The 14,739-nt window shown below is 68.8% G+C and overlaps 1 protein-coding gene across 5 annotated transcripts in view; it reads right to left on the bottom strand.

The window, feature by feature from the left end:
* Positions 1-862: 862 nt before the first annotated feature.
* Positions 863-14,739, bottom strand: part of DOK7 (docking protein 7) — a 34,201-nt gene continuing 20,324 nt past the window's right edge. For 4 of the 5 annotated variants that reach the window (XM_065914568.1, XM_065914565.1, XM_065914566.1 and 1 more), the window contains 7 exons: positions 10,973-11,092; positions 9,121-9,237; positions 7,678-8,360; positions 4,275-4,317; positions 2,197-2,325; positions 1,279-1,496; positions 863-1,192 (listed from right to left, as the gene is read on the bottom strand). In XM_065914568.1, coding sequence (XP_065770640.1) covers positions 1,360-1,496; positions 2,197-2,325; positions 4,275-4,317; positions 7,678-8,360; positions 9,121-9,237; positions 10,973-11,092 — 1,229 coding nt within the window. In that variant the 3' untranslated portion in view covers positions 863-1,192; positions 1,279-1,359. Of the gene's footprint in view, positions 1,193-1,278; positions 1,497-2,196; positions 2,326-4,274; positions 4,318-7,677; positions 8,361-9,120; positions 9,238-10,972; positions 11,093-14,739 lie in introns of those variants that run through there. The other variant, XM_065914569.1, reaches the window with a different exon arrangement.

Raw genomic sequence — 14,739 nt, 5'->3', positions numbered from 1 at the left:
CAAGGGGCCGCAGGGGCCCTTCCTGGGTGCCCCCACATCCTGGGTCGGCCTCGTGAAGGCACGGCAGGCTCCTCTTATTCCTACAACAGGAGGACCCAGACGCCAGTCACCCGAGGTCACGGGTAACGCCTGGGACCCAGGCTGCCTGTCCGCGCGCTAGAGCATGTGGCCTGCCCAGACCCCAAACCCCCAGCTGAGGGGCCCCAACACAGCAGGAGCCCCGGACTGGGGTGCACTTGGCCACACTCTGCCCGCACGTGCAAAGACAGAAGCTTGCTCCCCTTGGAGTCCTGTCCATGGTCTGTGAGACTCGGACCTGCGTGTGGAGTGGCCCTGGGGCCTTTGCATCTCACTGGGGGCATCTGCTGGCTCAGGCTTGGCGGGGGAGGGGAGCTACATCAACCCTGGCCACATCAACCCGAGGGACCCTCCCCCGAGAGGCGGAGGACGTGTGGGGTGTCCCACAGGGTTCCCACGGTCAGACTAACCGAGGCTTGCTGGGTCCTGGGTGGGATCACCGCAGGAGGCAGTGCACGTGGGTCTGTGTGTGTGGGGTGGGGGGGGTGGGGGGTTGGAGCTCCCACCAGGCAGAAGAGCCCCATCACATCTCTGAGACCAGGGTGGGCGGGTCCAGCCCAGCAAGGAGGACAGAAAGCCCACCACCAACTCCAGGAACTGCCCAGCACCCAGGCCACCCCCACCGGCCAGGGGAGCCAGGACCAGCCCTCCTGCCCACTGAGTCACGGACACGCCTGTCGACCCCCAAGGCCTCGGGAAACCCCCGCCCGCCGGCCAGGGGTCCAACCGGTGCACCCAGAGGCACACGGCAGGAGCCCCAGCACTCAGGAAATAACTGGCCGTGTTGACAAGGAACATAAGCGATTTTAAAGATCTAAACCGTTCACAGGACTAACTGAATGGGTCCCAGGAGGCCGGCAGTCCGCTGAAGGGCTCAAGGGCCACGCCCTCTGGGCGCAAGGCAGTGGTGACCCGGGGGGGATGGCGGGGCCCTGCAGATGGACACCCCCCCACCCCTGTCCCGGCTGGAGACGAGGGTCCTCGTCACTGGGCCGCCGCCTCCAGGGAAGGTTGCGGGCAGCTCACATCCCAGGGCCGGAAGCTGCTGGCCAGACGCTGCGTCGGGTCCACCGGAGCGCCGCGGACACCTGTACAGGCGGCACCTCCCGCTGGCCTGGGGGCCAGAGCAGGCGTCAGAGGGGCCACCAGAGCCGGCCGTCCACCCGCCGCCCCCGCCCGGGCCCGGGGAAGCGCGCCCACCCTCGGCTCCGAGCCCGACCGCCGCGATGGCGCGGGGCCGCTCCCTCCGCCGTCCAGGCGCGTCGCCGTGGTCCAGCCGCCTCACCGCGGGGCCGCCTTCGGCCTCTGCTCGGGCGCGGGCAGCCGCTCCTCCCGGGCCTGCGCGTGCTGGGCCCCGGCCCTCTGCGCCGCCTCGGTGGCCGCGACGTCAATCAGCGCGTAGCGGGAGGCGCCGGCCCCTGCAATTACCGCGGGGTGAGCGCGGCCGGGCGAGCCCCCGCACCCCGGAGCTCCTGGACCCCCGGCCCCCCAGCCTCCCGAACCCCGGACCCCCGGAACCCCCGGACCCCCGGGCCTCCTGAACCCCGGACCCCCGGAACCCCCGGACCCCGGACCCCCGGAACCCCCAGATCCCCGGGCCTCCCGAACCCCAGAACCCCCGGCCCCCCAACCTCCCGAACCCCGGACCCCCGGAACCCCCGAACCCCCGGGCCTCCTGAACCCCAGACCCCCGGAACCCCCGGCCCCCCAGCCTCCCAAACCCCGGACCCCCGGAACCCCCGGACCCCCGGGCCTCCTGAACCCCGGACCCCCGGAACCCCCGGACCCCCGGGCCTCCTGAACCCCGGACCCCCGGGCCTCCTGAACCCCGGACCCCCGGAATCCCCGGACCCCGGACCCCCGGAACCCCCGGACCCCCGGGCCTCCTGAACCCCGGACCCCCGGGCCTCCTGAACCCCGGACCCCCGGAACCCCCGGACCCCGGACCCCCGGAACCCCCAGACCCCCGGGCCTCCCGAACCCCGGAACCCCCGGCCCCCTAGCCTCCCGAACCCCGGACCCGCGGAACCCCCGAACCCCCGGGCCTCCTGAACCCCGGACCCCCAGACCCCGCGACCCCCCGGACCCCTGAGGAGGAAGCCCCGCCCGCGCACCCACCTCGCACGCCCGCGCCCGCCTCCGGCAGCTGCAGGCCCAGGTAGTGCAGCCGCTTGGCAGGGCAGGGGCTGGCGGGCACATTCACGTAGGTGGGCGCCTCACCTTGCGGCCTCCCGGGGCCCGGCGCTCCTGCGGGGACAGCGGCGTCAGTCCCCATGCGGTGACCCCCTAGACGGTCCAGAAAAGAGCTCCCCACTGCGGGCCATCCCTCTGGCGTCTTACCTCCACCTTTCCAGGGCCTCCCCGATGCCCCCATCTTCCCATCACCTTTGCCCACCCCCGGCACGCCCGCCTCCCTCCCCGCCACGTCCGCCTCCCTCCCCTCCCTCCTCTCCCCCCACCCCCCCCACGCCCCCTCCCCCCCCCACGTCTCCCTCCCCCGCCCCCCACACACACAGCCGGCTGCCCAGGGGCGCCCCGGTGGCCCCGCTGGGCCCAAGCAACCACACTTCTGTCTTCAGCCCCTGGCCGCCCAGCCTTCCAGCGTCTCTCCCCACCACTTCCTCCTGGGCTCCCCAGTGCCCTGCCCTGCTGACAGCCCCCAGCTCCCCCTCCGCTGTCCTCCTGGGACCCCCCGCCTGTGTCAGGGACCCCCCGCCTGTGTCAGGCACCCCCTGTGGACTAGTGAGTCCCCCCCTGAGCACAGGCCCACCCACACTTCCTTTCACAGTGACACCTTCTCCAGGATGGCCCCCGGGCACTCCTCTCCCCCCATCCAAGAAACTGCACCCGGCCGGCCCCCAGCGGGGCTCAGGGCCCTGGCTGTCTGTGGGGTCCACCGGGGTCATGGCCAGGTCAGGGGGTGGCCCCTCTCTGCGGGGCAGCTGGCTGAACGCCCTCATCAGGCAGAGGATGGGAGTGAGTCCAAGCCCCAGACATCTCAGCCCTGAGGCAGGGCTCAGAGCTCAGGGCTCTCTGTAAATCCACTGTGTCTGTAGCACAGAGCCCATCGCCCCATCACCCCCGAGAAGGAGAGCTCCTCCCCGAGGCCCAGTGGGCAGTGCAAGAGGCTTGGCGGATGGTGCTGGGCAGGGCCCTCTGCACTCCCCCAGCCCAGGGCGGCAAGGAAGAGCCTGGCCTCGCTGAGCCCATGCTGGCTCCAAGCTCCCATCCAACACACCCAAACAGCAAGGCAGGACCCCACTCTGGGCAGGCCTGTGTGAGCACTGGCCCACAGACGGGTAGACGCAGACCCTCTCCCGTGTAACCCGAGATAACAGGCAGAGGCGCCTTGGGGAGGCTCTTAGACCAAGGGACCCAGGGGAAATCTGGGCGGGCTGCCTGGAGAAGGGGGCATGTGCCAAGGGATGAAGTTGGGGGCCGGGGGGGCGGGGAAAGGCCTGGTTGGAGCGAGGAGAGTCCTTGGGGGCTGAGACAGGGGTGTGAGGGGAGTCTGGGAAGGAGGCCCAGCTCCTGAAATCCGAGAGAAGGACCCTGCTTGGCCCTCAGGGGCCAACCCCAAACGGGGCACGCCCCCCTGAAGAGAAGAGGGAAAGACCTAGGATTGTAAGGACCGCCCCCCAGGCTGGAGGGGCCTCTATGCAGCAAGAAGAGCAAGCACAGAGTGGACCCTCCCCAGCCGGGCCAGGCCAACCGCCCCCACCCGCGGCCCCTTCCACCCGCCCAGGCCTTCCCAGCCCAGAGCCAGGTCTGCCCAGCTGTCCCCCCGTACGGGGGCGTCCCCGAGGAGACCCTGGATCTCCCCTCGCTCCCTGCCTGGGCCCCCTCCCACCACAGTCCGCTGGGCAATCATCACCTCCATTCTCTGTCCCCTGGGGGACAGGCTTCCTCGTAAAGGCTTGGGCTCCAGGCCGGTCCTGGACCCGCCCGCCCTGTCCACGCAGCCCCGGCGGCAGGCTGGACACACTCGGCCACCTTGTCCCCAACCCGCTGCCTGGCACCCCCCGACTCCAGCCAGGGCCCACCCAGCCACCGTCCCCCTCTCCCACCGTCCCCCTCCTCCCGCTGTCCCCCGGCGTCTCATCTGGCAGACACTCTGGCTGGGCCGTGACCACAGCCACCGTGACCCCACGTCCCTGCCCCGGGTTGGTGGGCGCTGGTGCCCAGGAGAGGCCTACCTGCGTGCGTCACCAGGAGCCCGGGGCGCACGGCAGCAGCTGCCTAGACCAAGGAGAACACGCGTCAGTCGTCCACCCAGCTCCACCCTAGGCAGAGGTCAGGCTCATTGGGTTTGCCCCCTCTGAGGGTCCTGCCCGCCCTGACACCCACACAGCCCACGTGGGGCGAAGTGGTGGCACCTCGGGGCCCCAGACGTGGCCCGCAGCCTCGCCATGTGTCACACGTTCACAGCGGGTTCGTTGTGAGGTGTTCAAGGGCACTGTTCACTTGCTCTAAGCAGGGCACCCCGGGTGAGCCCCTCCTGGGGGCTGCATGAGATGAGTCAAGGCCCCCAGGCTGCAGGGCAGCCACTCTGGGGCCTCTGATTGGAGGTTCATATGGGCCTGGAGGAGCAAGACGGTTTGGAGAACTCAAGAGCTGGGGGCGGAGCAGGCGGGGGGGACGCCCCACCACGGGCACGGTCATCACTGCCTGGGCCTCTGCTTCACACACCTGGGAGGAGATGGGCCTCCCCAGGGCTGGACCCAGCACCCCGGCGTGGCTGAGGGGGCAGCCTGGCAGTGGGGCCTCCCGGGGGGCCATGGACTGGAACAGGGGGTTCAGAGGCCAACCCGCTCTTCAGGGGGGCAAGGGTGCTGCCCACACTCAGGAAACAGGACCCCAGCCCCGGCCCCAGGCCGGCTCCTTTTGGGAGCCCCGACCCATCACCTGTGAAGAGGCCACCGGGCAGGCTCCAGGACTTGGGGAGGGTATGTGTGAGCCCTGAGACCTGGGATGAGAGCCGGCTGCCCTCGGGGGCCCCCCGTTACTGGGAGCCCCACCCACAGTGGCCCCCGCTTCCGGGGCCAATCCTGCAGGCATGGCCTGCAGCCCCAACGATGCACCCAGGGGCTGGGGGGGCAGCGAACACAGTCCCTCCCGTCCGCCCTCCCTGGGGGCCGGGACCAGGTGGGGGCAGGCGGGCACACATGGCCCGTGGGGTGAGGGGGGCTCTCCAGTGGCCCCGGGGGCAGGGGTGGGGAGCAGGCGTTCCCAGCCAGGAGCACACATGAGGCCCAGGGACCCAGGCCCATCCTACGGCCTCACGCTTCCCTCTGGGAAGGGGGAGGGCTGTCTTTGTCACCCGCCCTGACAGCTCAGAGATGAGAGTAAGTGAATTGGAAGCCTTGTGGGGGCGGGCGGGCGCTGTCCTGGGGCCCACCCAGCCCCACCAGGCGAGACGCCCCCACCCCCACTGGTCCCCTGGGCCACGCTAGGCTCAGGGGAACCTGAGAGGCAGCCACCGTGGGGGCCAGGCCTCCTCCAGAGCCTCCCCAAAGGGCCTCGTGGTCAGGGGCCACCGCCACGAAGGGCCCTGCCTCCCCCGGCCCAGGGCCCCCACTGGAAGGCCTGGGCCGCCCACTCTACCCGGGCCCGGGTCCCCCCCACCGAGCGTTGCCCACAGTCCACCCTGCCCGCCTCAGCCCCCAGACGGCCCTTCCCCGAAGTCCCAGCCATCAGCCTCTGACAAGGAGCCCGGCGCTCACAGCCAGGACACCCTCGCGGGGCGGGGGGCCGGCAGAAGGGAGGCCTCGCTTCCAGCCCGCCCGGCTTCACGTGGGGGTAGTTCCCTGGGCCGCCAGGGCCTCCGCCGGCTCTGCTGGAGGGGTGGCCCCGCGGGACAGAGCCTGGAAGACCCCCGCCTGCAGCTCCAGCCGCTCCCAGCCCCTCGCTCTTTGGCAGCAAGGCCAGCGGGCCATCTGCAGGGAGACGACTCCCGTGGACAAGCTTCCACTAGATGCGGTGTCTAGCTAGTCCCCAGCTCCCAGGCCGGCAGCACTGCCGTCCCATGTATGGGGCAGGGGACTCCCGACGGGAGAGACCCCCCAGCCTGCCTTTCCCACTGCAGTCCTGCAGGGGCCAAGTCAGAGCCTACTTTCAGCACCCCTGGGGAACCTGGGACCCGGGTCCCCACCAGGCAGTGAACAAGGGTGAGACGCCCCGGGATGTGCAGGGAGCCCATGATGGGGGGGTCCCGGCAGCTCTGCCGCCCACACGGGAGAGACGGGACGGGGGCGCTTCAGGCTCAGAGCCAGGACCCTCGCTGACCCCGAAGATGGCGGGGGGTCCACCCTCCCTGGACACTGGGAGCCACCTGCCTGAGCCCAAGCGGACCACTGAAGACTGCGCTGTGGTCTCCAGTGAACGCGTGCAGACACGGTGTCACACACACGGGCGCACACGCACACACCTGGCACACAAGCACACATCACACCAGACAGGCAACACGCGCACGGCACATGCGAGTGCATGCACATGTGTACACACGCGTGCACGCCGCATGCCACACTTGCGTACACACCTCATATGCAATGCACACGCATGCAGACGCACGCTCTCACATGCACACATCACGCGCAGACACACACCACACATGCATGCATGGGCCCCGGGGGCTGTCCGAGGCCTCTTTCCTGGTTCATGCTTCCGGCGTGTTCAGGCTTACGGCCGACCAGACAGGCAAGGCCTTGTGCGGCTGCAACCCACGGGCCAAAGGAGGCCGGACCCCCGGATTTCAGAGACAGCGAAAGGCCCCAAGCGGCAGGGCCGGGGCAGGAGGTGGAGAGAGCCAGCCACACGGAATAGGACAAGACAGTAAGAAAAAACAGTTTTATTTCCAGTCTAAGAAGGTCTTACAAACGGTGTCAGGTTTTAAAAATGTGAAAAGAGCGACAAACGGTCTTCAGCTGACAGTGAAGGTACAAAGCGGAACATTTACGGGTGAGCTGAGCGCGGGATGCCCGCCGGCCGGAGCCCAGGTGGGCAGCCACGGGCCTCGCCTCCCACGGGGGCGTCTGGAACCAACTGCGGCGCCAAGGGACACAGCAGGCCACGCAGCCAAAGTCCATGCGGGTGAGCAGGCTGCCCCCGAGGGCGCACGCGGTGCCGGGGCCCCGGAACGGGAACGGACGTCCCCTCCCTGCACCTTCTGGTCCTGACCGCAGGCCCTGGGCTCAGCCAGGAGTGGGAGGAGGGACGGTCCTGGGGCTCCCGACGCGTGACCCCAAACCCTGCCCTTCCCCGCCCACAAGAGGCCGCTGTGAGTGAGCCACAGAGGTGCTCGGGTCCCAAGAGCAGACCCCCGCCAGCCACCAGGCCCCCTGAGCCTCGGCGTCCTGTTCAAAGGATGGGCCACCTGTGGGGGCAACCTCGGCAAGGAGATGCGGGGGCCAGGCAGGTGGAGGCCCCTGGGACGCGCGTGGAGGAGCGCTGGGAGGTCCTCGGGTTCTGCCGCCCCGAAGCTGCCCAGGACGCAGCCCTCCCTGCAGGCTGGGCCCCACTCTGACCCCGGGCCCTCCCCACGGAGCTAAGCACCGCCCCCCCACCCCCAGGCCACGGCCGCCCTCAGGGAGGGGGCTTTACCTTCAGTCCTCCGCAGACGGGACACGCGGAAAAGAGCGCGGGAGGGGGCCCGGCGTGGGGGACGCCCGCTTCCCAGGGCTCGCCGGCCCCCGCCGCTGCCGCCTCTGGCGCCGGTCCCCGCCGTCTCTCGCCAGGCCAGCCAGGGGGACACCCTGAGTCCCGGGCGGCGCCCCCGTCGGGGCTGCCCGGCGCGGCGGGGGGCTGGTCCCGGGGCGCCTGGCGCAGGCTCCGGGGCGTGTCGTAGTGCGGCCGCGGGGCGGCGGGCACCTGGTACTCGGCCGCCCCGGGTGGGCAGGCGCACAGGCCGGGCTCTGGGGCCCCGGCCGCCGGCAGGCTGAGCAGGGAGCCGAGCTCGTCGCCGGCCCGCCACACGTCCAGGCTGCTGCCCGCGCACGACGAGCAGCTGCCGGAGCAGGAGGAGTGGCTGCCGGTGGCGATGCCGCTGTCCGAAGAGCTCTGGCGGCCGAGCTCCCGCAGCTGCCGCGGCCGCAGCGGCTGTGCGGCGGGCCTGGCAGCGCCCGACGCGGCGTCCCCAGGGGCCTGGGCGGCCGCCAGCCCGGGGCCCTCCTGCGACGTGCTGGCCGAGGACGAGGACGGCTCCGGCCACGGCGTGAGCCGGCTGCTGGCGCTGACGTCCGAGTGGCTGGCCTCTGACGACGAGCTGGACACGCTGCGGTCGTCCCCTGGGTGGAAGAACCCGGGGCTGAGGCTGCGGAGGGGCTCGGCCACTCAGGTGGGCGGGGTCGGGGGAACCTGGGTGGGGGGCTGACGCCCGGCCCCTGAGGCCCCGGCACTGCCACTGCGGAGGGCTGGCGCTCATCACGCTGGGACGGCTCACACATCCCCTCCCCAGACCCCGCCCCCAGGGCCCGCCCCCCAAGACGGCCCCCTCCCCACGTCAACGCCCTCCCCACCTTCGCCCTGGGAACCAGACATGAGCGCCTTCCCCAAGGATGTGGCAGCCCCGGGCACACCTGAGACCCCCGCATGTGGGGCCGCCGTCCCCAGCGTGCACCCGTGGGGCTGTCGGCCACCCCAGAGGACAGAGGGCCCGCAGGGCTCCCCTGCTCTGGGCCCAGAGACCCCGGTGCCGCCCCCCAGCCCGGGGGCTGGCCCCCTTCTCCAGAGCTGCAGGGCCCCTTGAGGATCTCAGCCCCTTCCTTCCATCACCCCATGAACCACAGCAGCGGGGCGGGTGGGGGGGGGCCTCTGCACCAGAAGCTGACCCTCCCGGGCCCCCGCTCTGGGCACAGACGGTGCAGCCTGTCCTCACCACGCCCGGGCGGCATCCAGGCTGGAGCTGGGTGAGTGTGGCCCCTTGTGTGAGGGGGACAGAGGAGTGGACAGGAGCTCGGGGCGGGGGCGGCTTAAAGGGGCGGGGCCAGCCCCAGGGCCACCGGACCGGACCGCCCCGCCCCGCCCCGAGCCAGGTCACGGCCCTACCTCCGCTGCCCGGCCGGCCGGAGTGAGAGAGGAGGCTGAGCCGCTTCTCCAGCTGCAGGGCTTCCAGGGCCTCCTGCGCCACCCTTTCCTCCAGGGCGGGGCCCCCAGGGCTCAGGTCTGCGGCAGAGCAGGGTGTCGGTGAGGACGCGGCCCCAGGCCTGTCGCAGCAGCGTCCTCCCCGCGACCCCAATGCCATCGGAGCTGCGTGGACCCTGGTCCAGCCCCAAAGCCAGGATGGGACCCCTGGGAGCCCCAGCCACCGCCCCCCCCACCATGCCTGCGCACCAGCCACTGGACCCCGAGCTCAGGGTACCCCAAACATCCCAGCGCAGGTCCCCTGTCCCAAGGAAAGGACAGCCCCTCAACCACCAGCTGATGTCCCTGGCCCGAAGCTGACAGTCCCTGCAGAGGGTGGTCAGGACGCTGACGGGTCTGCAAGACGCTGGCACTGGACGGACTCGCGGCCCCACCCCTCGCCCTCCCCAAGCCTGGCATCAGCATCTGCACCCCAGTCACGATGGGGCCCAGGTGGGAAGACACAGAACATGTGCTCAGGGCGGGGGCGGGAACTCAGAACTCTAATCTCTCCCTTCCTCCTCGCAATTCTGTCTGTCTGAGGCAGCTCCTGCCTCCGGGCCTTGGGGCCTGCATGGGTCCCCGCCAAGCCGCAGTCAGCTGGAGGAGACACTCCAAGATCCTCGAGGGTTAAGGCTGCGCAGCCAGTGGAGGCCACGTCTCAAGAGTCCCTGACAATCACAGGCCTCGGTGGGATGCCAGCCAGGCTCAGAGAGCAGAGCCCCACCAGCTCCATCCACACCCCACGTGTCCACCCCTGCCCTGTCCACAGGCTCCCCCATCCACGCCGCCCACGCCACACCTGTGGCTGCAATGCAGGAAGGTGCCAGCAGAGGGCACAGCCATGCCACCCAGCAGAGCCTGGGCAGCGGGGGCTCTGGTCCCAGGAGCCCTGTCCCTGCATCCATCACCCGCGCCTCCCTCTGACTCACTGAGGGCTGGGGGCCCAGGGGCTGAGGCGGGGAAAGGGGGTCCTGGCACAGCCCCAGCCTCCCTAGAAGGTCCACCTGACCCCCGTCCGGCTGCAGGGCTCATGCAAGAAGGCCACAGCTGAGAGCTCGGTGACCACCTGCTGCCTGACGCAGGTCTTGGTCTCCCACCTGGACCAGGGGACAAGCGCCACCTCACTGGGGCCAGGGCAGCAGCGGCAGTCCCAGGTACCACCGCCCAGAGGGCCTCGGTGCAGGGCGGCGGCGATGCCCAGGGCCCACCTTTGTCCCTCCCAGGGCAGCTGTCCCCGAGCGGGGGGGACAGAGCTCACCCGGCGCAAGGAAGTGCCTGGCTAGCATGCCCTCCGGGGGCCGGCAGCATCCCCAGCCCAGGACTGGAATGAGAGGGGCGCCCCGCCCACGCCAGGGAAGCTGGGAGAAGGCCAGGCCAGCTCAGAGCGGCGGGCCCCCACCCCCACCACCCCGACATGCAGGCACCGAGACCCCACCTCACAAGGCGGCCTCCAGCCCGAACACCGGCTCAGACGGGGCCAGAGAGCCGATCCCAGCGACCTCGGGCAAGGCTCTCGGCCAGGTCTGGGAGGCAGGCCCCACTCAGGTGTTTGGGGGGGAGGTGCGGTTCCAGGCTCTGGCCTCGCACTGGTCCACCCAGTACGGCCGCGGTAACTTGTCCCGGCCCCAAAGCCGCGGCCTCTGAGCATCTTGTGAAAAAGGGGCTGTGCGGGTGTGAGCGCCCCCCATCCCGGGAGCCCCGCGGGGGCTCACAGCAGCAGCCCCCCAAACCCTCCAGCCAGGCCAGGCGTCCCCTCCGCCCACCACGCACTCACCTGGAAGAACAGGCCGCAGCCCGAAGGGGCCCTTGGTGGGCGAGATGCCTCGGACAATGCAGTCGAAGAGAAAGCTGATCTGGTCTCCCTCGGCGGAGGACAGGAAGAAGACTCCGGCCCCTGAGGGGGAGGACAGACCCCGCTGACAGCCTGGCCCAGAGCATCGGTGGCGTGGGACCCCCGTGGGGTGGGCGTGGGCCGCCAGATGGAGGCTCCCGCTGAAGCCAAGCAAATCCACGAGTCCCCCCCCAACCCCTGCACCAGGGCGATGCGAGCCTCTTCCCCGCCAGGGAAAACACGCAACTCGCCCAGGAGGCTGCGGCCACACGCAGCTCTCCCAGGCCTGCAGGCACCGGGCCGGGCTGAGCAGCCTGGACGGGGTGGATGAAAACAATGGTAGAGGGTGGCCGGAGGCCAAGGAGGGCATCCTGTCTGCACAGAGCGCCCAGCAGCCACTTCCCACACCCCGTGCTCCTCTGAGGGGTGGCAAGGGCGGGTGCACCCCCCAGGAGGCGGCTGTGGGGCCTGGCTTCCTCACCTGGGGCTGTGCTGAGCGGCCTGGCCCCCTCCAGGCCTCTCCTCTTCCCGGGCGTGTTCTCAGGGTGGGGACCCCTGGAGCACTCCCACCCGCAGAGAGGGTCAAAGGAACACTCACATCTTGAGATACAGGAAGGTCACGGTGGCTCACGCAGGAGTTAACCTGAATTTGATGCTAACCGAAGCCGCCTGTTTGCAGCCTATCAAACATACACTGAACATCTGCTTTGATCATGAAAGCAAAGGGCACCCTAACCAGACGTAAAAACGTCCGTGTTAAAGAAGACAGTGCTGGCTCTCCATCCAGGGTGACATCCCTCCCCAGGTGCCAAGGCCACGCAGACTCACTGGGCACAGGCCGGTCCGTTCTTCTGGGGGAGGAGGAAGCGTGAAACCACGTAACCCTGACTTCTTTAATGTTCTTTGTTCTGACAAGATAAACTCCGATAAAGCCGCTGAAAACCCCTGCTTCTGCAGAGCCATTTGGCAAGCAGGCTTATGGGTCAGTCCTCAGGTGGAGCTCAAACAAAACTCTCCTCTGTTCTTGTGACTGAAGTTTTGTTGATCACTGTTGTTGACAGGGGGAGGCCAGCTAGGATCCTGGCCCCAGGGGGGCTGAGGGTGCTGGGGGGCGCCTGGGCCTGCGGGAGCCTGGGTGGAGCCCGCTGGCGTGAATGGAGGCCCGCGGCCGCGTGAATGGGGACACCGGGTCCCGCGGGCCACGCGCCCAGCGTGCCATCACCGCCCAAGAATCCCTCGTGCCTCACTGCTGTCTGCCCAAAGAAAGGCCGGCCCCCGCGCGGAGGAAGAGGGCGCTCGGGGTGGGGCGGTGACCGGCCTGGTCACGCTCGCCCGCCCTGGATTCCAGGGCCCGGGCCAGCCCCACACGTGGTGACGCCGCTGTGCCCCTGGGCGGCCCCCCAGGGCCCTAGCTGGTGGCACACCCGCTGGAGAGACCAGGAAACAGAGGCCGGGACAGGCACCACGGAGCCCCGGCCAGGAGCAGAGCAGCGACACCCCCGCCCGCCCGCCGGGCCCCCTCTAGGGGCCCCCCTGAGGCTCGCTGCCCACGGGGCTGGGCGGGGTCTCTCCCTCTCCCGGCCCCAGGGTGGGGGGGCTGCTGACCAGGAACTCAAGCCGGGACCTTGGCCGGCAGCGGGCGGACAGGAGGAGGCCCTGTCCCGACCGCCCCGCTCAGCTGGGGCCAGGCCTCTAATCCCGAGCTTATGGTCAGCTGGCAGCGGCGCTGGCACAGCCAGTCCCCCGACTATAAAAAACTGCGTGACAGGAGGGAGCGGAGCCGGTGGCATTCCGCGGGCGTCTGCGGGCTCCTGCTCCTGCACTGGCCGCCAGCCGCCCCCGTCCTTGGCAGCCCCAGGGGCTCCCGCGGGGGACGTGAATCTCTGAGGGGGCCCACCCGAGCCTCGCGACCGAGAGACCAGGCCGCCCAGACCCAGCGCTGACCGCTCACCACCCCGGGCTCCCCTCTCCACCCCAGGCTTTGAGGAGCAAACGTGCATGGCCCACCTGGCACACCTCCCCGGGGGTGGCCACATCCGCAAGCCCCCGCCCCGCCCTCGCCCAGAACACCCCTCAGCCACACGCACCCACCCTCCTCCTGTTGACTCTGCTCCTGTGACGCGGCCTTTCCTGGCCCCGACCCCTGGGCACTCGGGGACACTTTCACGGGGCCAGGCGCCAGGAGCGGGCCCCCACTGAGTGTGGATGGAAAGAGGGGGTGCGGGCAGCCAGGCCCCTGCCTTCAGATGCCCTCCCCAGGAAAGTGTCTCCGTGTTTCCTGTTTGCTCGTCTGTCCGCGAGGAGGGGAGGAAGGCTAGAGCCTGGCCCGTTTTGCCCTGTTGTGCAGGTGTGGTCCACAGTCACTGCAGGTGGTGGCCGCAGCCATGAAACTAAAAGATGCTTGCTCCTTGGAAGGTTATGACCAACCCAGACAGCACGTTAAAAAGCAGAGACATTACTTTGCCGACAAAGTCCGTCTAGTCAAGACTATGCTTTTTCCAGCGGTCATGTATGGATGTGAGAGTTGGACTATAAAGGAAGCTGAGCACCGAAGAATTGATGTTTTTGAACTGTGGTGTTGGAGGAGACGCTTGAGAGTCCCTTGGACTGCAAGGAGATCCAACCAGTCCATCCTAAAGAAAATCAGTCCTGAATGTACATTGGAAGGACTGATGTTGAAGCTGAAACTCCAATACTTTGGCCACCTGATGCGAAGAGCTGACTCATTTGAAAAGACCCTGATGCTGGGAAAGATTGAAGGTGGGAGGAGAAGGGGACGACAGAGGATGTGATGGCTGGATGGCATCACTGACTCAATGGACATCATTTGAGCAGGCTCTGCGAGTTGGTGATGGACAGGGAGGCCTGGCGTGCTGCAGTCCATGGGGTCAGGTCGCAGAGAGTCGGACACGACTGAGCGACTGAACTGAACTGAAGAGGTGTGATCACTGCCACCATGCCCCTCCCACCCGCCCCCTCTGATCCATGTCCGTGAAGCCCCCACTCCACCCCGAAGCGGGGCCAGCCCCTCCCCTGGGCTCTGGACCACAGGAGGTGGCAGAGGGGACACTCTACACGGTTTGGGGCCCAGGCACGAGGGGCTGGCAACCCCCAGGTTCCCTGTCTTGGAACCAGCCACCCGGGTCGTCCTGTTGGAAGGTAAGGCCCGGAGGAGAACTGAGGAGTCCCAGCCAGTAGCCAGCACCGGGGCCCCAGGCCACGCCTGAGGCCACCCACCAAATGCCACTGCCCAAGTGACTCCAGTCGGCCGCTCAGAGCAGAGGGAGCCCCGCCCAGACCGCTGACCCGCAGAGTCGCAGCCAGGAAACAGCACTAAGGTTTGGGGGCATCTGTCTCCCAGCAATAAGTAACTTGGAAAACTAAGATTCGGAGCAGAGCGTCTTGCCCGGTAGGAAGCAGCTACCTGTGGGTTCACGGCCACCTTTTGCTTCTAGAGACAGACGCTGTCGGTCATAAGGGGGTGCAGCAAATTTCACTCCGGTCATAAATGCAATTGCTCCCCGGAAAGAATATCTCTAGGGGAGAAGCATCACGTTCAACTCGAAGAGTCACCAGCCATGAGAAAGAAAAACCTTCCTTCAAATATCCGATGAGCCCGGTTAGATCCGGGCTTTCATCTCCAGGCTCCAGACCTTTGTCCCTGGATCTCGGTACCCCAGCTCCTCAGAGAATTCCACTCTCTGCTGACA

Source organism: Muntiacus reevesi, chromosome 22 (genome assembly GCF_963930625.1).
Source record: "Muntiacus reevesi chromosome 22, mMunRee1.1, whole genome shotgun sequence".
Classification (NCBI taxonomy): domain Eukaryota; kingdom Metazoa; phylum Chordata; class Mammalia; order Artiodactyla; family Cervidae; genus Muntiacus; species Muntiacus reevesi.
The sequence above is the reverse complement of the archived record's forward strand: the minus strand, read 5'-3'. Positions and strand labels throughout refer to the sequence as shown.